The sequence below is a fragment of the Balaenoptera musculus genome, chromosome 8 (genome assembly GCF_009873245.2).
Source record: "Balaenoptera musculus isolate JJ_BM4_2016_0621 chromosome 8, mBalMus1.pri.v3, whole genome shotgun sequence".
Taxonomy (NCBI): domain Eukaryota; kingdom Metazoa; phylum Chordata; class Mammalia; order Artiodactyla; family Balaenopteridae; genus Balaenoptera; species Balaenoptera musculus.
In genome coordinates, this window is record NC_045792.1 from 14,144,875 (window position 1) to 14,170,012 (window position 25,138).

At 43.0% G+C, this 25,138-nt stretch overlaps 1 protein-coding gene across 2 annotated transcripts in view; it reads right to left on the bottom strand.

Moving 5' to 3' along the window:
* Positions 1-598: 598 nt before the first annotated feature.
* KMT2A (lysine methyltransferase 2A) overlaps positions 599-25,138 on the bottom strand; it is a 73,994-nt gene continuing 49,454 nt past the window's right edge. For both annotated transcript variants that reach the window (XM_036860568.1, XM_036860567.1), the window contains exons 20-36: positions 24,748-24,854; positions 23,814-23,951; positions 22,626-22,784; positions 22,235-22,352; positions 22,034-22,112; positions 20,788-20,948; positions 20,406-20,591; positions 15,948-20,193; positions 15,183-15,263; positions 14,090-14,154; positions 12,813-12,983; positions 11,897-11,971; positions 6,690-6,864; positions 6,419-6,526; positions 5,460-5,543; positions 4,913-5,042; positions 599-4,318 (exon numbers count right to left, since the gene is read on the bottom strand). In XM_036860568.1, coding sequence (XP_036716463.1) covers positions 4,043-4,318; positions 4,913-5,042; positions 5,460-5,543; positions 6,419-6,526; positions 6,690-6,864; positions 11,897-11,971; positions 12,813-12,983; positions 14,090-14,154; positions 15,183-15,263; positions 15,948-20,193; positions 20,406-20,591; positions 20,788-20,948; positions 22,034-22,112; positions 22,235-22,352; positions 22,626-22,784; positions 23,814-23,951; positions 24,748-24,854 — 6,359 coding nt within the window. In that variant the 3' untranslated portion in view covers positions 599-4,042. The remainder of the gene's footprint in view (positions 4,319-4,912; positions 5,043-5,459; positions 5,544-6,418; positions 6,527-6,689; positions 6,865-11,896; positions 11,972-12,812; positions 12,984-14,089; positions 14,155-15,182; positions 15,264-15,947; positions 20,194-20,405; positions 20,592-20,787; positions 20,949-22,033; positions 22,113-22,234; positions 22,353-22,625; positions 22,785-23,813; positions 23,952-24,747; positions 24,855-25,138) is intronic.

Here is a 25,138-nt window from a genome sequence, read left to right on the forward strand (position 1 = left end):
CCAGGTGACACCATTTCTGCATTTCTCTCTGATCCCAGGAATGGACTGTTCCGCCATCCCCTTAGGATGGGTCCCCCCCCATTTGGGGGGATCAGAGGAGCGCCAGACTGACATTTTCCTGCCACTACTAGCAACTGTAACACAATCCTTATCTATAGTGTTAAGAGAATTAAAAGCCATGGACTGAACTAGGCTTTGTTACATGGTGCATTACTATATTAGTTCCTATATATATCATATTTATATTTATTTGAAAACCAAAACAAAAAAGTTGCAAGTTTTCAGAGTGTGAGACTTGACTGGTATTCATGATTCGGCACAAAACCATCTGCTAGATAACCTTGTATTGCTTTAAAATGAAGGAAATGAAACATAAAATTACACCCAGCCCTTTGCAATGACCCGCTTTTCCTTTAAAAAAGAAACCCAAAAAAACCACAACTTGATTTCTATTTTAAAAAATCCCAAATCAAACTTAACATCTGACAAGGTTTTGACCTTTAGTATTTTCAGATATTTGATTGAACGACAGTCCTTTAGAAAGATACATTCATTAAAAGGTTTTTTTTGTTGTTTTTTGTTTTTTTTTGTTGTTGTATTTTTTTTTTTTTTTTTTTTTAAATCAAGGGAGCTGCATGGTGCTCACGGCATTGGCCGGGGGTTTGACAGAGGCAAGCGGGGTGGTGGAGTGGATCCCGGCCAAGGAGTCTGGTTGAAAACTTATATATAGCTGCCAGGGCTTCCCCCTTGATTCTTGTCATTGGTCTAAAAACAGGAGGGGCTGGGCTGGAGGTGGCGGATGGTAATGGAGGGAGCCAAGGGACCAAGTTCCGGCCAAAGGGTCAGCGCCATGCAGCTATTCTGGTTACACAGTTGTCACTGGCCACCAGGAAATGCAGCCACAACAGGTTCTAGCAGCAAAGCTGTAAGTGAGCTGGCTCTGTCACTGAGAACTGACCAGGTTTGCAGCTGTTACTCCTTAGGGATTTGGGATGCCCCTTAGGGGATCCTTGGGAATGACCCACCACAGTTCCTCAGTCTGCACTTTTGTGCGGAGATTCCCTTGGTCACTTTCAAAACAAACTCGGAGGTGTTTTGGAGATAGCTATGCCATTTCTTTTTTTTGCCTTCTTTCCCTCTTGTAGGGAAACCTTAGCTTATTCCCCAAGTTGCTGGCAGGTACGCTGAATTTTGGCAATGGACTCAAGGCTGAGCTCTAAGAGGAATTCCTCATTTCCATGGTTGACAGGGAGTGGAAAGGCAAGGCAAACCATCTGCAGCTGGCAGGAGAAGGAGAGCTGGGGGTTCCTCCCCTGGCCTCAGGGTTTGGGACTGGTAGAAAGAGCTGAGGAGGGGCTCACAGTACAGCACGGCCTAGCAGGGCAGTAACTAGGTCTATTTAGCTGAGTTTCCCCCACCCCCGACTGGCCTTTGGGTCTTTCTCAAGGTGAATTCATGACCCATCAGTGCATTAATCATTTCAGTAACAAATGCAGCTTAAGGTTTTTTTTCTTTAAAAAAAAATAGGAATAAAAGGATTTACAAAAAAACCTCACACAGTGCAATAATAAAGGAAACCAGACACTAGTGGAACCCCTCGGGCCACTGTATCTTGTTCACGGGCAAAAGGAGGAAGGGAGGTGAGGTCTGGGTAGAGTGCTTTTCCCCAGTCCCCTGCTGGCACTTCTCCACGATGACAGGGAGTCTCTGCCTTCCTGGCCACAGTGCTGGGCTCCCTGCATGACAGTGAAAACAGTGACAATGTTCCAGCAGAGCCACCAAAGTTCTTAATTAAGGTCACGGAAGAACAGGGAGCCCAGGATGGAAGGCACAGCAGAGCCACGAGTCCCGGGGCAGAGAGCGCTGGGCTGAGTCGTATTGCTTCGCTAGACTTCCTTCCGTAGGAATGGGCTTCTCGAGGCGAGAAAAGCTGCCTCGCCCTCCACTGGACTACGCTGCTCTGAAACCTTGTAGCTGACAGAGGCAGAGGAGAATCTGCGTTATCGTGAGTGGTCAGACTGTGCTTCAGTTTCAACGGGCTGCCCCAAAAGAGGGCACAAGGGGATCCAGGGGGTCTTTGCAGGCATGAGGACTTGGTGGGCAGAGGGAGAGGGAACGAGGTGACCTATGAGGCAGATGGTGATGGAAAATGTCAGGTTGCCATTCAGCTCGGATGCTAACTCTGAAGGAGGAAAGACGAGGGAAGTGTAGGTTCCCGCCTCTCAGCACTGAGCTGTGCCAGAAAGGAGAGAGACAGCGCAGGAAAGAAGAGGAGAAACTGCTGTGTCGAGATCCTACCGCAGCCTTTTCAGGAGCTTCGATTTGGGAAGGAGGGGAGTGGCCCGATGGAGTTGGGGGACCTTCCTTTGCCATTTATTGTCAAAGAGCAAACCTAGGAAACGTTTATGTCAACAGGGCACAAACGAGCTACACATTAAACAACAAAAAGTACACCTTCCAGGGGGAAGTTGGGCAGGAAAAACCAGACTTTGTGTGTTCAGCTGAATATTTTCTCTAACTTCATCCTATGAAAATAAAAAATTATTAAAAACCGATCTTCTTTTAAATTAGGATAATACCGCGGTTTAAAAAATAGCCTTGTCATAAGTGCTTCTCCCTATGAAGTGCTTCTCATAGAAAAATATACAAAATATATTTACATTTATAAAACCTTAAATAGTAAACTGTAAACAGAACAGAGTAAAATCCAATGACTTAATTTAACAGGTTCAGGACACTGTCTTGGGGAAAGGAAGAGAAGAAACATTTGATGCTGTTTTGACCACATCCTAGGGAGTAATCAGGGCAGTAGTGTCATTTAACTTACTTTATCCATAGATTTTGTGCAGGTGGCAGAGTTCCCTCGATACAAGGTGGTCTAGTCCCCAAGTTTTGGGCCTTGAAATCTGATTAGTGTTCTGCCTTCAACTGGACACTGACCATTTAAAAATTAAGTCTTCCTATGTCTTAACAAGGGGAAAGTAAAGTTATCATGTCCTAGGAATGGGGCCCAGGGGTTACCCCGGTTGTGATACTCTGGTCGTTGCATGATTCAACTCCTATTTAAATAATCTTCCTCTTCTAAAAAATCATGCTACATATATTTCTTTAAAACTCTTCAGTGGAGTTTTATGAAAACGTCTCCGAATTCTGTCTGGTTATGGCCAATGGCTCCTGTCCACTTCCCCACTGGGAGTGCTTACAGGCTCAGGGAACGTTTTGTAGGCACATCCTATGCCCAACAGGGAGTGTCCTCGAGCAGGGAGTCACTCTCCCCTACCACCCAGAGAGCACGGGAAAGCAGTGGGATGCAGAACGGGGGACGAGAAAAGTGGAGTGAAGAGAAGGAATGAGAGGGAAGCCGCTCCTATTGTCTAGGAAGGTGACTGACTGAGATAAGGCTCATGGGGGTAACACTCCCACTTACAGCCCACAGGCTCAACGTTTGGTAATGAACTGGCACAACCCCAAGACAGCCTTTGACACCAAAGGTGCTACGAAATCCTGTCTCCCAACCAGAAGGGAACTCTCAAGTGGGAGCATAGTAGGGAAAACCACCAGACCGTCTTTGTTCAACACACGGCTACAGGCTGGGCCCGGCTGGCAAACTGTCAGGTACCCAACCAACCCCGCACCGGGGCTGTGCCTGACCCCTTGCTTACAGTGCTCTGGAAAGGCCAAGGCGAGGATGGCAACTTCTCTCTGAGGAGGTGCTCAGGCCCGATCTCCCAACATAACTAACCCTCTATAGGCTCCTTCCAGGCAAGTCTGCTAGGGACCCGTTTCCCACTTTTTAACGGCACGCAATCAGAGGGGCCCCAGGAGAAAGCCGATCGCGGATCTTTGCTTCGAGACCTCATCCCTCTCCAGGACTATGATCACATGTATAATGTGAATATGGGGCCTAAGGGAGCCCAGCCGTCACGCAGGCCCCTCAACTGTGCCCACTCAATCCTGGAACTCCTGGCTGCCGGCAAAGGCCTTCGGCACTGTTTTGGAGGCCCTGGGTCCTAGTGCTCCAACAGTGGGGAGAAGAGCAGCTTTAGTTTAGGAACTTCCGGCATTTCTTGGCACCACAGTTGCAGGGTAGCTTGTTGCTGGCATCCTCAATGGGGAACTTATAGTCGTAAGTGAGTTCCTCCCCTCGGTAGATTTTGCGCATGGCGAAGATGACAATGTGCTTCTGCCCGTCGATATTGATAACCCGAGAGTAGCAGTTAGGCTCACATGAGTGATTGATGAAGCGGGCAGCGTTTCCATGCATGGTGGCATCTACCACCTCGGAGTCATCGATCCGGAACATGTAGCAACCGATGCCCTACAGGAAGGAGAGCGGAGAAGAACCTGTTATTTATTACAGCGCAGGCTTGACAACATTTCCCAACCTTTTTCTGATGTGACCTTAGCCACTGATGAACAGGTCCTTCTGGTAAAATTTCTGGATTTCTCCCATCTTTCAGGATGCCTCCATGACAAATTCCTAGATTACAGGCACTAGACTAGAAGTTTCTTAATGTCTCCACAGGCAAGAGAAACCTAAAACTTGTGTCACTGTGTGTTGTTGTTGTTTTTTTTTTAGCTGCACCGAGCAGCTTGCGGGATCTTAGTTTCCCGACCAGGGATTGAACCCGGGCCCCTGCAGTGAAAGCGTCGAGTCCTAACCACCGGACAGCCAGGGAATTCCCGTCACTGTGTGCTTGTGACCCTGGGATCCATTCAGACAAACCTTCAAAGAGTATCTTTGTGTGCTAATCCCGAGAGTGGACTGGGCCCACCACAAATTCAGAGATGTTAAAATGTAAAAAAAAAAAACAAAACAAAAACTAATTCTTCCGCGATCTAGGGATCATCTTTATAGTTGATGGCCCCTTTCTATAACAAAAGAACTGGAGAATGAAAGTGTGGAACTCACCTTGCTGTCATAGTACTTCTCTCGCTTGTCAGTCTGGATGGAACGGATGACATTGCCAGCGTACTCAATCACCATCTCACCTGCATCGATGTTTCTCTTACAAAAAAGACCCCGGCCATGGATGGGAGACCTAGGACATAAAGATGGAAAAGACATCAGCCGCAGATTTTGCAAATAAGGTTAAATGTGTGAATACATGAATAAATGAATAAAATCTCCTGGTCTATTAGTTCCCCAGGAGAGACAGAGACTTGGAAAGAATCTGGACCCACCTGATTTGAGTATATTAATCACTCTAACAAACAGCCAAGGATTAAAGATTTCTCCGTTCCAAAGCCCACCAGAAGTAGCAATACTTTAAAGCTTACTGTGTTAAATTCCTCATTCAACACAAGGAGTTGCAGGATCCCAGGACATCAGGTTCAATTAGTAATATCGATACAAACCTCACTTACTGAATGAAGGAGGTCACTCCAGCATTTGATCCACTTTGATTTTGGAAAACTTCATTAGTTTTCTATAATTCTTTCTACAATTTTAGCCATACCTGTAGACACCAACTGCCTCCTTAGAAGTCTTTTTTAAGTGCCGGAAACGCATGGGCATTGGCAGATCCATACTAGTTGCCCTCCTAAAGAGAGATGGTTCGTTATTAATGAATTCTCTTCAGGAAATCATCAGTTTTGAGTCTTGGATCAAAGGTTCCTAGAGCATATGACTACACTATTCTGTGTGTTCAATCCCAAGCATAACAAAGGCCTTATAATATCAGGCCTAAAATATAGTGTTATATATGAAGTCTGTGGTGGTACATGCAAAGCTGACAGAGTATATACTACAGTTAAAGAAAATAAAATATACATCTTATAGTTATTTGAATTTCTCCTCTGTAACACATTCCCCTCTCTTTGCCAGCCAGCTACTGTTACTTCAACACAAACTCTATTTCAGTCTTCTTAAATGTTATCTGGGAAATTGTGATCTAAGCAAAACTGCAACAGAGGGAAGCAAAGAGTATTTCTTTTTTTATTTTATTTTTAAATTTTTTATTGAAGTATAGTTGATTTACAATGTTGTGTTAGTTTCTGGTGTATAGCAAAGTGATTCAGTTATACATATATTCTTTTTCACATTCTTTTCCTTTATGGTTTATTACAGGATATTGAATATGGTTCCCTGTGCTATACAGTAGCACCTTGTTGTTTACCTATTTTATATACAGTAGTTTGTACCTGTTAATCCCAAACTCCTAATTTATCCCTACCACCTTTCCCCTTTGGTAACCAAAGTTTGTTTTCTGTGTCTGTGCGTCTGTTTCTGTTTTGTAAATAAGTTCATTTGTATCATATTTTTGATTCCACATATAAGTGACATCATATGGTATTTGTCTTTCTCTGACTCACTTCACTTAGTATGATAATCTCTAGATCCTTCCATGTTGCCGCAAATGGCATTATTTCATTCGTAAAGAGTATTTCTTATGACCGCTCTCTACTCCAGACTTACCGAGCTGACTTCAGCTGTACCTCCTCCTCTTCCTCATCATTGGGGTTGTATTCAGGAGGCTGCCGGTGTTTAGAAGCCAGGAAGTTAAACATGTCAAATGCTGACTTCCTGGAGCCAAAAGATGAAAATATACTTAAGAGAAATACTTTAATAGAACCAGTGAAGGACAGTGTTAACACTGGAAATCTCAAAGGTTAAGTGGGAAAATAATTATATCATTAGATCATAAAATCAAGACCTCAAACTGCTTATGGAAAGGAAGAGAACTTGCCTCAGGTGGACTTCAGCCCTGGCCGAGCCATGAGGGTTCAGTGGAGGTTCATTGGCCTCCTCTGGTTTGTGGAAACGGAATTTGTAATTCCTACAGTGCTTGGCACCAGAGAGTTGCTCAATCAGGAACACAACTGCATCGTGGAGAATCCCCAGCATCCTCAAACCGTTCACACCTGCAGGGTCAAAGGCACCCGGGTAGTGAGGAGCCCAGCCAATAGGAAGCTGCATACAACCACAGAAATGCCTAGGCTAGGGAATAACTCAGCCCAAGGATGAATTATACTAAAGACAAGCTAGAAATCAACATTAGATAGCCATTAAAATGATGCGGATACAGATCCATCAATATGGAAAACACTCATGATAGATTAAGTGAAAAAAGCATGCCACCAAACTATGGACTATTTTCTATGTTCTCTGTGTACACAGAAATGCTATATGTGTTATTTCGTTTCATGGCATAATGACCACACCAGGCAGGAAATGCTAGCTTCATCTCAAGGTAAGTAAACCTAGGCTCACACCCAAGGTCACATAGCTAGTGTGACAGAATTTGAACCTTGGTCTGTACAACTCCTAACTATGATCCCATTTTTGTTTACAAGTAATGGAGTAATCAGCTCACATGCACACAGGCACCTCACTAAAATTTATAAGGAATGTTAGTGAACCCCTAACAGAGAACTCTCTTCTGTGCTGTTACAGTGAACTTATGGAGAAATACACTCAATAGCCACTTTGTTTTACTCACTTACTCTTATTCCATTAATGAGCCTTTCTTATTTTTTATTTTAAAAAAAAATTTATGTAAGTCTGCTGGCACAGATGGTGAAAGGCTTTCTAAAATGATTGGCTTCAGGACCTCCCTGGTGGTGCAGTGGTTAAGACTCTGCGCTCCCAATGCAGGGGGCCCGGGTTCAATCCCTGGTCAGGGAACTAGATCCAACATGCATGCCACAACTAAGGAGCCCGCCTGCCGCAACTAAGGAGCCCACGTGCTGTGACTAAGACCTGGCGCAACCAAATGAATAAATGTTAAAAATAATAATAATAATAATAATAAAATAAAATGATTGGCTTATTTCCTTAAAGGATGGGACATAGTAATAATTGCCATACCTCTTTGTAACACTAGCAAATAGCTAGTTAAATAAATAGTATATCATTTACAATTATTGTTTTTGGTATTAACAGATACCAAAATAATAATGGCATCTATTGTGGACAAGATATTATTTCATAGGCATAACTGTGTTAGGATCACACATGCAATTCCAACAGACACAGTTTGTGCTATAAAGCATATTTATAGAGATGTAACCCCAGTGTAATCTGGGGGCCATATGCTATGTCTGGAAGGATATCCGTGTTTAAATGTTAACAATTACTTCTAGGAGGTGGGACCCCGTCCACCAATTTGTTATTGTGGTGATTAGCTTCTCCAAATTTTAAAATTCTACATCTTGTATAATTTTTTAAAAGAGGGGCAAGTTATTATCAGGTGCCTAATTTCCACTTCACTTACGAGAATCTCTAAGGGATATAATTTGGTTTTAGTGGCAAGCAGAAAGTTAAGTCTCCAGATAAGCAACATTCTTATGATCACAATCGTTGTTCCGATTAGAACTCAACCTATAAAAGTATAAAACACAAGTCGACAATATAAGAGCTTGAAGTCATATAAGACAATGGCAAACATTTTTTTTTTTTTTCTATACAACACTGATTTTCCCTAAGAATTTCTTCCTAGGAATTTTAGATTGCTGTGGATTCCTAGGTAGAAAAAGCCATTAAAAAACATACTTAAGTGAAAAAACAAAACAAAAAAACATACTTAACTGTATTTTCACAAAATTCATTTTAATGTTTAGGCTGAGTGTTCAACTCTAGTGTTCAGCCTTCACTGGAGGGCTTACAATGAGATTGGACACTGTGTCAATAATGGGAAAAGAAAGATGAGTTGCACATGGCCCCTGTTCTCAAGGAGCCCTTGGCAGAGGGAGGCAGATATGAACACAAACCTCGCAATGTGAAAGCAACCAGATAAAGCTGTAGTATAAAGTACAACAGGGAACAATCTATTCTCGTGTGGGCCATTCACTTGTTCATCCAACAAATATTTACTGAGCACCTACTGTATCTCCCGCATTCTTTCCATCTCTCCACTGTGCTAGACAGAATCTTGGGAAAACAAAGGTGAACAAGACAGGAAGGTACCCGAGACAGAAAGGTCTCAGATTTATTTTTTTTTTAATAAATTTATTTATTTATTTATTTTTGGCTTAGTTGGGTCTTTGTTGCTGCGCGCGGGCTTTCTCTAGTTGCGGTGAGCGGGGGCTACTCTTCGTTGCGGTGCGCGGGCTTCTCATTGTGGTGGCTTCTCTTGTTGTGAAGCACGGGCTCTAGGCGCATGGGCTTCAGTAGTTGTGGCTCGCGGGCTCTAGTGCACAGGCTAAGTAGTTGTGGCATGCGGGCTCAGTAGTTGTGGCTCGCGGGCTCTAGAGCGCAGGCTCAGCAGTTGTGGTGCACGGGCTTAGTTGCTCCACGGCATGTGGGATCTTCCCGGACCAGGGCTCAAACCCGTGTCCCCTGCGTTGGCAGGCAGATTCTTAACCACTGCACCACCAGGGAAGCCCAGGTCTCAGCTTTAATGTCACCAGAACCTTTGGACCCTTACCTAATACCATATATAAAAATTAACTCAAAATGGGTCAAGTACCTAAACGTAAGACCTAAAACTATAAAACTCTTAGAAGAAAACATAGGACAAAATCTTCACGACACTGAATTTAGCAATGATTTCTTGGATATGACATCAAAGGCACAGGTAACAAAAGAAAAAACAGACAAATTGGACTTCATGATGATTAAAAAATGTTGTGCATCAAAATATACTATTAAAAAAAGCTAGTATTCAGTGATTTCTCTGAATTCTATCTCAAATCCCCTCAGTCAGGATAATGATCTTAATTTGGCATATTAGGGTACTTAAATAAATCATGTCAGGTTCATCACTTTTATTTTTTTATTTTTGGCTGCACCACACGGCTTCCCCGATGAGGGACTGAACCTGGGCCCTCGGCAGTAGGAACACGGAGTCCTAACCACTGGACCGCCAGGGAATTCCCAGGTTCATTATTTTAATTAATCCTCACGACAAATTTTGAAGGTTGCATTAATATTCCCACTTAAGGAGATTAAGCCTTGAAGAAGTAAATTAGCTTGCACCTGAAATAATATTGACAGCAAAAGGGCAGAAATGGGACTTGAACTCAGTTTCTGTCTCCAGAGTTCATGGTTTCTAACCACCATTCCATGTGGCAGCAAAAGACATGGATAAATGAAAGCAATCTTTGTGCCGTTGGCGAAAAGGGCTGAGCTACTCAATTTGAGACTGAGACCACTGAGCTCGGGATGCCGGTTTCCTCCAGGAGCAGAATCTTACATATATTATCAGTAATCATTTCAGAGTGACTCCTGGGAGAGGCCATGTACAAATTTAATTATAGTTCACCCAATGACTGCCACAGTTGGACAGAGCAGGACCTATGAGCCATATTTTTCTGCCCCCAAAATATCTCCCTCACCAATCTAAAAAAAACAAAAAACAAAAAAGACACTATCCAGAGTAAAAAAGGAGGCAGCCCACAGAATAGGAGAAAATATCTGCAAATCATATATCTGATAAGGGATTAATATCCAGAATACATAGAACTTCTAAAACTCAACAACAAAAAAACAAACAACCTGATGAAAATATAGACAAAGGACTTGAATAAACATTTCTCTAAAGAAGATATATAAATGGCCAATAAGCACATGAAAAGATGCTCGACATCTCAAGTCATTAGGGAAATGTACAGAAAACAAAAACAAGTACTGGTGAGGATGAGGAGAAATTGGAATTCTTGTGTACCACTGGTGGGAACGTAAAATGGTACAGCCACTGCAGAAAACAGTATGATGGTTTCTCAAAAAATTAAAGATCGCATCACCATATGATCCAGCAATTCCACTTCTGGGTATATACCCAAAAGAATTGAAAGCAAAGTCTTAAAGAGATCTCTGTACACCCATGTTCACAGCAGAATTATTCAAAACAACAAAAGTGTGGAAGCAATCCAAGTGCCCACAGATGGATCAATTGATAAAGTAAATGTGATACATACATACAATGGAATATTATTCAGCTTGAAAAAGGAAGTAAGTTCTGCAACATGCTACAGCAAGGATGCACCTTGAGGACATTATGCTGAGTGTACTAAACCAGTCACAAGAGGACAAACACTGTATGATTCCACTTATATGAGGTACTTAAAATAGTTAAAAATCACAAAGACAGAAAGAATAATGGTGGCTACCAGAAGCTGGGGGAAGAGGAGGATGGGGAGTCATTGTTTAATGGATATAGAGTTTCAGTTTTACAAGATGAAAAGTTATGGGGATGGATGGTGGTGATGGCTGCACAACAAGGTGGATGTATTTAACACCACAGAACTGTATACTTAAAAATAGTTAAGATGAGATATGGGGATGTATGTATATGTATAGCTGATTCACTCTGTTGTACAGCAGAAACTAACACACATTGTAAAGCAATTATACTCCAATAAAGATGTTAAAAAAAAATAAAAGAATAATTAAGACGGTAACTTTTATGTTATGTGTATTTTACCACAATAAAAAATATTCATCTGTAAAAGAAAAAAACAAATGAAATACTGAGACAATGTTACAGTAGAGAGAAATCTTGAAAGCATCATGTTAAATGAAACAAGCCAGTCACAAAAGGCCACGTATTATATGATTCATTTCTGTAGGAAATGTACAGAAGAGGTACATCCAGAGAGACAGAGAGTAGATTAGTGGCTGCCAGGGGCTGGGGCTGAGGAATGACTGCTAATGGGTATGGGGCTTCTTTTAGGGATGATGAAAATGTTCTGCAATTACACAGTAGTGATGGTTTACACAACTCTGTGAATACACTAAGAGCCATCGATTTGTATGCTTTAAATGGGTAAACTGTGTAGTATAAGGTTTATATCTCAATAAAGCTGTGAAAAATGATTTTTTTTTAAAAAAAGAGGGTTGATTTTTTTTTTTTTTTTTTTTTTTTTTTTTTTTTGTGAAATCAACCCTGTAGCTTAGACCCACAAGTTACCAGAGGATACTGAGACAGGAGTAAAATGACCGCTGCAGCATTACCTGCAAATGAAAGCTGCTTTAGGCGAGCGTTTGACCGAGCCTCCTGGACTTTGTCTGTCAATGACTTCCAGGCATCTGTGAGGAAATAAGATAATTCAGTCAAACATCTCTTAACGCCAATGATGTGAAAACATCCCCTGCTAGAACAGCTTTTTGTCGTTTTCTTAGTTTAAATCAATTCAGTGAATAAGAAAGCAGCTGGGAAGGTGCCCCACCCAACAGCGCTCCTTTCTGTTACAAAGGATACAGAAGTGGTGAGGAGGTTCCCACCTTCTGAAAATGACCCCTGCATCCTCAACGCACTCACTTCCCCTGAGGTAGTCCTGGTCCCAAACTTGAATGTGTGGTATTAACTCTACTCCCTGTACTGCTAACCAAAACAATACCAGCACTAACGGTTAACCAGGACTGGGGGAAGGAGATCACAACCTCTCAGTTCCTTACAGTTGAGGGGTGTAACTAGAAAACCTTTACAATCCCTTCCAGCTCTATCCTAAGAGTCTACAATCTCTTCCTATCTGTTGGATTTATTCCCACACTCCACACTCAATACATCTAATGCAGAATGTGTACACTCAAACTAGTTATTTTTTTGTTCTCCTTACATATCTTTTTTTTTTTTTCAGTCACCCAGGCCAGAATCTTCAGAGGCATCTTTGAGTCCTCTCTCTCTACCCTCTATATCCAAGCAGTCATGAATGTGTCTGTTCTTCTCTCCTTTCCTTTCTTCTCCTACTGGAAGTGGGCTTTATTACCTGACACCTCTACTGCAGCAATACTCTCACTAGTGGCCTCTTGCCTTCTAGTGTCTCCAATTCAATCTATCTCATATGGAGCTGCTCACACAAATGGTACTACTGCAGCCCTAGCTGAACAGAGCCTGTGCTGTTGGGCTGGCCTAATTTAATCCACTCACCTTCGATACTTTCTGCACAGATCTGAAAGCCATCGTCACTTGAAATTTCAAAAACAAGTCCTTTTTTGGGCTTTTTCTCAGCAATGCTTTCCTTCCGCTTCTGTTCTTGCTGGAGCCAAAGCATAAGTGGAGAGCTGAAATTACTTTCTTCTTCTTCCGCTGTTTTAGGTTCTGTGAGGGAGAAAATAGATAGGGGCCAAAGTGGACGCCATAGCAAACACTTACTGAGTACTTCATGCACGTTATCTCCAAGCCTAACAACATTACACAGCTGGTTTTATTACTTCCATTTACAGATAACAAACCTGAGGTTCAAAGAGGTGGAGCAGCTTGCCTGAGGTTATAGCTGGGAAGTGACCAAAACTAGAATTTTTTTTTTTTTTTTTTTATGTGAAGTTATGCTGTCTCTCTGGTAGTTTCTGGTATGACAATCTGACAGTTTTTCAATAAGTAATTGCCCTCAACAGAGTCAAAGCTAAAAAATAACACTGGTCAACATGTATGAAACACTACATATGAGGCACTCTTCTAGGAACTTCCTGTATTAACTCAGATAAACCTCACAACAATCCAATGAGGTAGGTGAGAAATGATCTAAATTTTAAAGGTGAGAAAACTGAGGCAGAGAGAGGTTAAGCAGCCCATGTTCATACAGCCAGTAAGTGGTAAAGCTGGGATTTCAACCTATCTGACTGCAGAGTCTGTACTCCCAGCCACCACCCCTCACACTGCCTTCTTACAGAGAGATGCATCAGTCCTCTCCAGGAATCAGCAAATCAGCAGAATGTGATTGCATCCCAAGTCGTATGGCTAAGCATTTTCTCTACCTGGTTTTCTTCTGGGAATCCCCTCAACGGAAAAGGACAAAGTCTTATATCCAGAGCTCTCTAGTCTTAAAGTGACTAGTTGTTTACTGATGAAATTCATCAGGACAGAAGTGCTATGGAGATGTATCTGGCGTCATAACCTAAATCTGGCTATATTATATAATAAAAATGGTTCTTGGTCTTCACTAGTGACAACTAAAGGATGAAGGCAGCTTATCGTGAGCTATTTAAGTCACACTGCTGTTACAGCAAACAGAGCAGAAGAGTATTTATAGGTTTTAGTTTTGTGTCCTTTGGCCAATCACTTAACATCTTTAGCGCTTTGACTTTTTTTTTTTTTTTTTAAATCTAGAAAATCAGTAGGTAGAGAAGGTGACTTTTACAGTACTTCTGGCTTTGAAATTCTGATTCTAACCTGTTACCCATCTAACCTGTTACCCACCCACACACCTGAATTTTCTTGTTCATCTGCTGGATTCTGTGTTGTCTGAATCTCAGGAAGAACAGCCACTTGCCTACACGAAAAGAAAACCAAATGTGAGATGTAACACCAGCTGGTTCTTCAATTCAAAGATAAAAACTGTCCACAATCTACCATACAGCTGTATCAGTTATACAAAACAACCACTAGACATGAACCACAGGATGCTTTGTGAACAACCTGTTGAATGAACACACCACCACACTACTGTACGATACATAACATCAACTATCTTTTGTGAGATTCTCTCCCAAACATTTGACATGAAGTTTCTGCTTTTGGAGTTGTAGACTGTGTCCTTAAAATTCTTCTCATACCCTTAACTGTTAGAAAAAAATAAAAGGACGCTTGTTAGAAGCAGTTCTGGAGTTCCTTAAGTGAGTTAGCTGGTTTAATTAAAAACAAAGGCAGCCTGCATGATGAACCAGTAAACCATACCTATTTTCACTTTTTACAATTAAATAAAACCTGCAAACAATCCAGATGCAGATCAAGAGGGAACTAGTTAAATAAACTGCTGTAGGTCTACACGACAGAACTGGAGGCAGCCATTAAAAAGTGAAGTGGCCTAGAGATGCGTGCACAATGCAGTAGCTGAAAAAAAACAAGTGGCCTAGAGATGCGTGCACAATGCAGTAGCTGAACAAAACAAGTGGCCTAGAGATGCGTGCACAATGCAGTAGCTGAACAAAACAAGTATAGAGCAGTGTGTACGGCATTATTTTATGTAAAAAAGGTACATACGTATTCAAATGTACACCATGCATATCGGTATGCACAGAAATGTCGGTGTGAATGAAAACAAATTACGAGCAATGATTACCTCTAGGCAATAAATTCGGAACAGAGTAGGCAGGATGAACATGCAACCATTACCCATTATTTAAATGATTCTGTGGGTTTTTTTTTTTTCTTTACAAGCATGTATTAATTCCATTAAAAAAACTTTGGCAAAAAAAATAATAATAATAAAAAAATCAACACAAATCAGGAAGGACTATTTTCTAAATGAGGTGGACAGAACTGAGTGCTTCATCTCAAGGAACTAAGCTTTACACCTACCCTGCAGGCTGCCCACGCTCTTTCTGTGGCGACTGTTCCACGTTAGCTATGTCCTGCTGCTCTGCCTCTGCTCCTGGAGTCCTGGAACAGAATCGTTTGTATCTTTTCAAGAAAAACAACAGTAAATATGTATCCAACGTGGAGGTCAGTCTAAAGAAACGACTCTAACAGGATCTGATAAAATTTATGGGCTGAGAAAACTAACCTGTGGTGATACGGGTTAGACAGTGGTTACCTTGAGAGGGTACTGACTAAGAGAGGGCACCAGGAGCCTTCTGGAACACTAGAAATATTTTATGTTAGGATCTGAACGGCAGCTACATGGATGCATACCTAGGTAAAAGTTCACTTTGTGTACTTTATGTATATTTTAATGACAATGTTTCAGAAAAGGACACCATGAGGATCTACAACAGGTGGTTTTGCCCTCCAGAGAGCAATAATCATCCCTTAGTATCCTAACTAAGCCTCAGCAAAAAAGAAACAGGAGCAAACAGCAGCACTGTTCTAAATCAGAGCAAAGAGCAATTAAAGATGTGGTTCTATCCAGGGGACCAACTGCCCGCGGATGGAACTAAATTTTACTCTATAAATCACCACCGTGAGGAAAAAAAAAAAAAAAAAAAAATCAAAGTCAAAGCCCAGAAAACCCAAGTAATACAACTTGGGCAGAGGTGTGTCCCTCCCAGAAGATCACTTCAACAGCCTCTGATCCAGAGCATGAAACCCCTCAGACCCAGCAGAGCCAAGGTCTGCATCTCTCACCCTGTGACTGAGGTCAGGGGTGTCGTGTTGGCTTCTTGGTCTGGAATGTGTGCTTCAGAAGAACTGGTCCGCAAGTGGGAAACTTTGTGCTTCTTGCCACTCCCTTTGTCCAAGGGCAGCTGAATCCGTTTGATTTTTGGTTTGGGTTTCATGGGCCCCGGCACTGAGGGACTTGCTGACTGCTGTCCAGAGGACGGAGAGCCCCCAGGAGAGGTGGAGCTGGCTTGCATAGCTGAGGATAAAGCCTTATTCTGCTCCAGCCCCATGCTATTAGGAGCATCTACCGTCTGGGTAAAGTTGGAGCCCTGGGTCCCTGGAGCGGAATCAAGATCCCGCTGGGAAGAGAGAATCCCAGTTTTGCTGGCGAGGAGCTGGCTCACGTGCTGGAGCTGATAGTGTTCTTCTGCCTCCCCTGAAGGCGAAGCAGCTGTTACGCCCACGGTCTGAGTCGAGGGGCGCACACAGATGCTGGATGCTGCCGTCATTGCAGCAGTAGAGGGAGTCTGTGACGTCCCCAGTTGTGGAAACATTCCTGAACTTGGCGGTAAAGCCACAGGCTGGTCTTGAATGCCCAGGCTCTGCTGGCTGGCTTTGATTAAAAGATTGCTTATGGAGCCAATATCCGGGCTACCAAGCAACCTCGGGTTGGTTAACGCGACATGTCCTGGAACGGACGCGCTACTTGTAGGGGCGGTTGTAGTTTGCATGGATACAACGTTCAGGACGGAGGAACCGGAGGCCAAGCCAGACACAGGCCCTGACGTGAGGTGGCCGGTATCCTGGCTTATGGTGGCTGCACCCGCCGCCGGGGCAGCAGCCCCTCCCACATTCTGCGGTAACAGGGGCGCCTGTTCAAAATACATGATGCCGGACTTAGACCTTTTTATGATGTTGGGGACAGTTCGGTGAGATGAAGTATTAAGTGACCCCAGGTCTAACAGATTGGGATGATTTGGAAGCTGGGAGGGTGTGAAGTTAATCAATGTCATGTTGGAAACCACGTCGGAAGGGGCGATGTTCGAAGGGGTACTAGAGGGAGCGAGTTTTTTATTCTTTCGGGTCTGCAGGCGAGATATGGGTCTTTTCTTGAGTCCAGAGGATGGAGTGGCTACTGTGGTACTGAGATCTGTCCTCTGGCTGGCTTCTGAAACCAAAAGCTGGGGATCTGGAGGAGGCTGGACCCCGATAAGTAGGCCTGAAGGAGGACTGCTGATGTTTGGTGGGAAGCTACTCTGAGTAGCTGCAGGGAAGGAATGTAAGTGCTGGTGATGAGGCATGGGGAGCAATCCTTTGCTAGCAGGAGGGAATAAAGACTGGGAAGTCGGCAGGCTTGGATTGAGTCCTGTGGTTAGGGTGAGACCACTTCCCATAGGCCCCAATACTGACGTGTTTGTCTCCATCACACTGGGTGCAGAACTAACAGAAGAGGTCAGCTGGATTTTTTGGGTCACTCCATTCGGAAGAGTCTGGAGAACGTAAAGCGGCTGCATGTTCTGGTTAACGACAATGAGTTTCTCGGTGGCTGGTTTCAGGTGGGGCGGAGTGGTCTGGACAGCGGCGTTAGAAATCTGAGACGGGCCAGGGCTGTCGGTAGAGTTGGGCACGTATTTCTGGTTCTGGATAGGAACGGTAGGGGAAACAGGTACCTGAAGGCCAGGGGTGCTACTATTTCTAGCTAAATCCTGGTTGTTGCCATGACCTTGCTCCACCGAACCACAAGGAGGGCTGGAGATGTGGTCTGCATCCATGTGACCTTGGATAAAGTGGTCAGGAGTCATGTGGCCTTCAGGGCTGGGATCTACTCCTGGACTCAGCAGTGAGGAGTCACCTTCAGAGGAGGCCACAGATTTTTCCGGGATGGTTCCTCTCTTCTCCCCTGAGTCTGAGATTACAGCTAGCCTACTGGGGTTCTGGCTCGGGACAGTGGGACTCCGGGTGGTCAGGACAGAGAGGTCTGACGGCAGCTCTAGTGGCAACTCGAACTGCTCCTCTGCTGAGATGGAGGAAGAAACACTGCTGTCCACGGCTTCCGTTGTCGGCAACTGCTGAGAAAACACTTCGAAAAGACCCATGTCTTTTTCACGATTACTATCAAGACCCAAACCTTCACCAAGATTCAGGAGTTCCGACGAAGAGGACTCTGGGCTCTCACCCAAAGCCTGCATGGATGGAGTATTCTTTAGTACAAAGTCCATAATGTCTGAGGGCAGGATGTTCCCACAGTCATCACTGTTGTTATTATCTGAATCCGATTTCAGGAGCTCAGTATTATAGGTGTCCAGTAAGTTTTTGTCTGAGGGGGTGCTTGTGTGGACCCTGCGGCTTGACTCCAATGAGCTGAGCTGAGCTTCCAAGGAATCCTGTCCCTGTGTTTTCACTCTGCTCACAGAGTGGCAGTTATCCATCTTTGGCTCATTTTTGTGGCCAACAGAGCTCTTAATGACATGCTCTTTTTCACCAGTGTCTTCAGGCCGATCCATCTTCAAGTTCTCTGTTCCGTTTTCTTTACTGTTTCTTTTTGGAATCTGGCTGCTTTTCCTCGTGGTGGCTGTGACGCTAGTATCACTCTCTGTCCCATCGTCAACACCATCCAACTGTGAGATTTTTGGAAGATCACATTGCTCCTCCTCCCGAAATAAATTACGGGGTGTCAGCCGTTCCTCTCCACCTGAAGAAATCACTGTCCTAGTGAAATTGTAATAGTATAAATCGTCTTCGTCGGAAGTGCTCAAGTCATCGGCCCCGTCCACCTGTCCTTCAGCGGATCTCTTGCCTCGCTTCTTCCCAGTTGAGCTGCTGTAAAACGGAATGTCTTCTTCGCCATAGGACCTTACTCCATAGAGTGGGGTGAGCCCAAAGAACATGTTAGAACGTGCCCGGGCGCTGCGACGGGGATATCTCCTCTTGAAAGAGCCATCCTCCTGAGGTTTGGGGCCATCTGGAAGCATTAGGTTTCTGTCCTGTACTGGAAGATTCTGATAGTTATTACTTTGAGAATCCTGGGATGAGGTATTATTGGGGCTTGCTTGGGCGACTGGACCATCTCCTGGACCTTCGGAAGTGGAAATCGGTTCTGTTGGAGAGGCTGACTCTATCTGCAAAGGGGAAAGAGGACTACTTTCTTTTAGGGTATTCTTGGACTGACTCTCACCCTCCATTTTTAGAGGTGTCAGTGTTACTTTGACTGTGCGTTTCCGGGGTGTCTGTAATTCCTTGGCAGACCCTTCTACTTGCATGGATGGAGCTTTGGGGACTCCTGGAATAGAATGGACTTTGTCCCCAATCTTATCAGAGGAAACATTATTACATGGTCGTTGCCCCATGAACTCAGGAGGCAAAACTTCATCAACGAACTCTGGCTTTAGGTTTCCCTCCTCACCAGTTGCCACCTGACCAGGTTCCAAAAAAGACTGACTGGAATGCTTTTCTTTGAACATTTCTTTACAAGATTTTTTCCCTTTCTGTCTCCTGTCTCTGGAGCTGGATCCCACGTGTTCGTTGATAATGGACGATCTGTTGCTCACTCCAGATAGCTTCAAGGTTTTGACTTCAGTATCTTCATCGGGAGGGGAGTTTGCTGCCTGGGTGGAATCTGTCTGTTGGTCTCGATCATTCCTCTGCCCTCTCAAATGGAGTGGCGGGTACGGGAGGGCCTCTTTAGAAGAAAACGGCACTGAAGACAGTTCAGCAAAAGTGCCCGTTTTACTAACATTTAATTCTCCAGCTGTTGCATTATGAACCTGTGGGGCCAGTTTCGGAAGGCCAGGGTAAGCCACATTATGTGCCGATCCCTCTGAGTTCTTGGAACTCGGCATTTTGGTCTTCTCTCCCTTCGAAGAGGAGCTCTTGGATGTTGAGTCTGAAGCGCTGGAATGCTTCATTTCTGAAGATGAAGAGCCATCAAAGTGACTGGTTTTAGTGCCCATAGTAACTACCGTCCTTTGCAGATGTGAAGAGGTGGGAGTGTTCTGCCCTAAATTAGTGTTAGAATTCAGCGGCCCTAAGACATGATCAACCGCTTTGGCACTTGACTCGAGATCTGCGGCGGTCCCTACGGCGGCGACTGAGGAAACACTGTTCCTGGAGTAAGTGCTCCCAGTTCTCATTGGAGACATTATCCGGAGTTTAGACCGCTGGGGTGACAAGGAAGAGGTACTGTGACGCCTGGAGCCAATGCTTCGAAGTCCAGAGGAGAGTAAAGGGTCACCCACTGTGACTATCTCATGAGTGGTTGGAGTAGGGCTTCCTAAACGAGAGAGAAAGTAATAAAGTCCATTACAGATCGGACACGTGTGCTGTACCACTGGTTTCAATGACTTAGCTAGATATGTTTACAGCTAACGGAAAAATCAACATTTTCCATTGGCAGAAGTCACCACGATAAAGGTGCCTGACAGCATTACAAACTAATCTTTGAGCTGACCTCCTTGGGTCGGGTAGGTCAGTGAAGTCTTTTACCTGCAGAAGGCAGTGGCCGACAGCCAGGGGATCTCTGTGTTGGAGAATAGCTGGGTGTTCGAATCCTAGGGACCTTTGAGATGACGTGATAGAAACAGGAACCAGAGGTTTGTGAATGAGGAGGTCGATCTGGTGATGGAGGACTTACAATTTCAGCTGTGTTTTGACTTTCTTTAGGTGAAATTTCTGTGGCAGGAAATAAAAACTCTTACTAAAAAAGTTTAATTAAGATATCAAACAAATGAACCAAGAAAAAGCCAGCTGTTAGGTAAGTACCAAAACAGAAGCAAATGTGACCTCCCAAAGCAATGCCTTTTTCCCACCCGTCAATCGCAATATTCCCCCAAATCGAATTCAAGTCCCATCTTGATTAAAGGCTAACCTGCAAAAGATGTTGGACTGTGAGCGATGGTCCTGTTTTCATCATGTTCAACAGTGCTGTTGATGTCTGGCTCTACAACCGGAGGACGGCATTCCACTATCTTGCACGTGTACACGCAGCGTTTGCGAGCATCCGTGGTGCTCCAGTACACCCGAGAACACCTGCACGCAGATGGTAACGATCACCGTGAGTGCGAGGACAGAAGCACAGACTGACATTTGTCAAAACCTCTTCTCAGCCTAGGTTCCCTGGCCTCCTTGATTTACAAAATTTAGCTTTATTTCATGGATTCTTATTAGAGGGTCTCCTGGTTAAGGTCTTCCAAGTTTTTTGAAGTCCTTGGTTTTTCCTGGCCTCTCAGAAAACAGCATCAAATCCTTTTTTATTGTGTTGTAAGCAGGGGACAAAATTAGTAAAACAGCCTAAAATGCAAAGAAAAAAAAAAATACTAACTATTGATACTACAAGAAATAGTTATTGGCCTTCAGGAAGGGATAACTGCCCCACCATGTGTACAAAGTGAGGAAAGAACAAACCTGGCGTGTCTCCTTTGGGAGAAAAGCCCCATGAGACAAGAGAAACGGAACTGCTTCAAATCTGCTGGATGCTGACGGAGCCTAGCTCTTTACACTAAGAGCTGCCAGCTAAATGTGGAGTAGAGACTGTGTTTTCACAATTGAAATGCAGAATAAATCAGAGTATATATAACAAAAGGGAGACTCCAAAGGGGAAGAGAGAGAAAGCGAATTTTAAATTTATATCGTCAGTTTGCTAGAAGTTTAAACAATTTGTTTCATGCGGGACAGATTACAAATTCTTATTGGACTATTTGATTGTTATTGTAGGGGTTATTTTTAGAAGGACCTATAAAATGTAAAACGTAAAATGAGGACAGAGGCATGAGGTGTTTGATCCCTGACAACACACTGGACTTCTGAACTGAGGTGAATGGAATCTAGTGGAATCTTAAGAGACTGGCCTGGTGTTTTCTACCTAGGTTTTATTTGGAAATGATTCTGAAATTACGTCAACAATACTTTCCTTCTACAACTGGATCTAGCTGACATAAAATGATACTTTAGTCTCAATCTACGAGAAGTAGCAAAAAAAAAAAAAAAAAAAAAAAAGGAATTAGTTAAAAGTCACTAACAAGTATGGCTCTACATTTAATGACCTACTCACTGCTTCAGGGTACTCAAGGGGTCAAGGGGTGGGGCTGCTGTCTTCTCTCTACAGAGCTACTTACTGATATCCAATAGGAAAGAGCTTATCCTCACAGTCAGAGAGATCATTCAGAATCCCTAAGCAGTCAATTGTCATGGAGCCTAAATAAGAAAAGAAGAACTGATTAGAGGCAATCATGAGAAGGCCCACTTTATAACTGAAGACTAGAAAGTACCTCAGTGACACAGCCAGCCTTCCCCAACAACCAAGGCCCATGTCATACCAATCATCATGTGGATATTTTCTGGTTCTAAGCCATTGAGAAACTTCCTTCTCAAGCTGATTCCTTCAAAGTCCACAAACACTCTTCTAAAAACTTCAAATCCATTCTCAGGAACCACCTTAAATGAAAAGCCAGGGCAGCTGTTAGGCTATCCCTTTTACACACCATACTCACGATACTGACTCAGAGGGAAAGTGCAGAGCGTATCTCAAAATCACCCTTCTGTTTCACTAGCAGTGCCTCTGTTATTGCTCCTAAGGGGAGGTGATTCTAGGAATACCTAGAATCACCTACTAGGAACACCTAGGAGGATGGTGAAATACAGTTTACCATCTTGCTATTTTCAGCCTCTTTTCCTAGAGAATTCAAAAAGCAGCTAAAGCCATCTCACCTCGCCTTTGATCAAATCCCGATGTCGTTGGCAATATACTTTTTTATCATCCAGAAACACACAGTTCTTGGCGCGGGAACACATGAAATGATAGTTGCTGGTGCAGGATGTGAGGCAGCAACCCACAGTGGCTCCTGGCTTTTGGCAGAATTCACATCTCTAACAACCCAGAAAGAACAGAGTCCAAGTCAGACTTTCAGAAGTTTTAGCCATTTTCCATCCCCCCTAGAGAGTCACCCCATTCCGGGTTTCCCACAATTCATTTTGCTATTGGTAATCTGCTGAATTACAGAAAAGTGATATGAGCCATAAAGCCTCCTCTACAAATCCTTTCTTTCCTATGGCCCATGCGGCCTATGATTATTAAATTTAAATATTACAATTTGATTTAGAACTTGAATCAAAACAGTTTTTTCTAGGATGCACAACTGATTTAGAGAAGATGAAACTTTGAAGATCGATGTTAAAAACATCATCTTGGTAGAAAGCTATTATATCCCAAAGAACTCAGTTCTGGAAAGATTATACTAGTCAGAGACATAACGGTTCTTAATTACTAGGCTTAATTGATGAACTTATGTGATTCAAAGATTTCCTTCAACTAGGCTATATGTTACTAGCTCATTCTGTCACAGTCACAGTCTGGGCTCCTCTCCAGGGAAGACTTTTTATTTGTGCTCTCCGCACATTTTACTTATGTTTCTTATGCATGTGCTATTTTTTGTTTCTTCCTGATAATCTTTCATTTTCTCCCCCCGTCAAAATATAGCTTTACAAATTTTACTCCTTCGTAGGCTTTTCTGATTTACTCTAAGCTGCTACTAATAACCACTGTCTACATCCCCCCTTCGTGTCTGTATTTTGTGAGTTTATCATATGGAGCCTCAGAGTGCTGATTCAACTGGAACGTCTGAGGTCATTTTGTCTAAATCACTTAATAAATTAATACCTTTCTTGGGCATCTGAATTATTTCCCCAACTGGATAAGACTTCGTTTTCTATTGCTTTTGTACCCATCCTCCAAGGGTAAGAATAGCAATCTGCCTACAGTGTACACCAACATTTGCTGCTGGCTAACCATTCTGAAGGAGCTATGAGAAACACCAGCGAGGCAGCATTTAGCCCCAGAAAGAACATCTGGAAACTGAGAGGGAGTCTCTTCCATAACATTCACCCACAGGTTCTTACCAGCTGCTTGCCCCTGATCACAGCCATATGCACATTCTTTAGTGATCCATCATCATCTTCAAACACTTCTGCTGACCACAAAGCGCAATTTACATGTGTCCATTCGTTTTGGCCAATGTATAGCAAACGGCCAGCATCCTATGAAACAAGAGATTTCCTTTTTTCTTTGAAGAATATAATGTCAAATAGGGTTTTCCTTGGTATTAGCTTTACCTCCTTCAGGATAACTTCAGTAAATCAAGTCTAATTCTTTAACTTAGGGGTGCACACAAAAATCACAATTCAAAGTTTCTTTGTTTTCACTTCTCACCTTTTTCGATTACCTTTTCCACAGACTGGAAGTATTTTATAATCATAAAGAATTAAAGAACAAGCAATATGTGTTAGGTTTATAGAAGTGCCCACTGACTTCTTTAAAACCATATTTCAAAGCCAGTTCTCTCAGCTTGCATTAAAAACCTTTTTAAAAAAAACTGTAAGCTTACTATGTGCCAGGATCCAAATAAGGCTTTACATACATTATTTCCTTTAATCCTCATAACCATTCTGAGGTAAGATTATTATTATCCTCATTTTAAAAACGAAACTGAGGGTCAGAGAGGTTAAACTCTTTGCCAAGGTCAACAAGTAGGCGGCAAAGCACAGAAATGAATCCAGGCAACCTGCCAGACCTGGGGACCTTAACCACACTGCTAATAACTACATTAAACACAAGCTATTTAATGTGCAACTTCTGTTTTATTCACTTTCATAAAATCTTTTTTTGAGGAACTGCCAGTATAAATTACAAGATATCAGCATGTTAATTTAAGGCAACTCATCTTTTAAATCAATTACATCAGTTATAGAAAAAAAACCCAAATGCCACAAACTAAGTGACAAATATTCATTTGGCTAGTCTACTAAGCAGGACCCAAGGCACCAAGGTACTTACATTAGCACTGTCGTCACCGTACGTCAAACACAATGCACATTGTCTATTATCTTCTATGCCTGGGGGTGGGTTCAGTTCTGGACTGTCTTCTCGACTCCTATCAGTACCTTGGAACCCAGAAGACATACACTTAAAATTGGCAATACTATGTCTGATATCCGGGAAAAAAGAAAACAATTCAGCTTAAATAGCCTAGAGCCTATGAAATCAACACGTTCAAAAAGTGTTCAAAGTTATGCTACCTTACTATCCCTTACATTACTTGTATCAATTCTCTGTTAACATTCCAAGTGAAGCAAAAATAATGATTTTATTACATTTAAGGATCACCGGGAAATTTTTCCAATACGGAAGTACATTAACTTTAGAGTCACAAAGTCAATCATTTGCA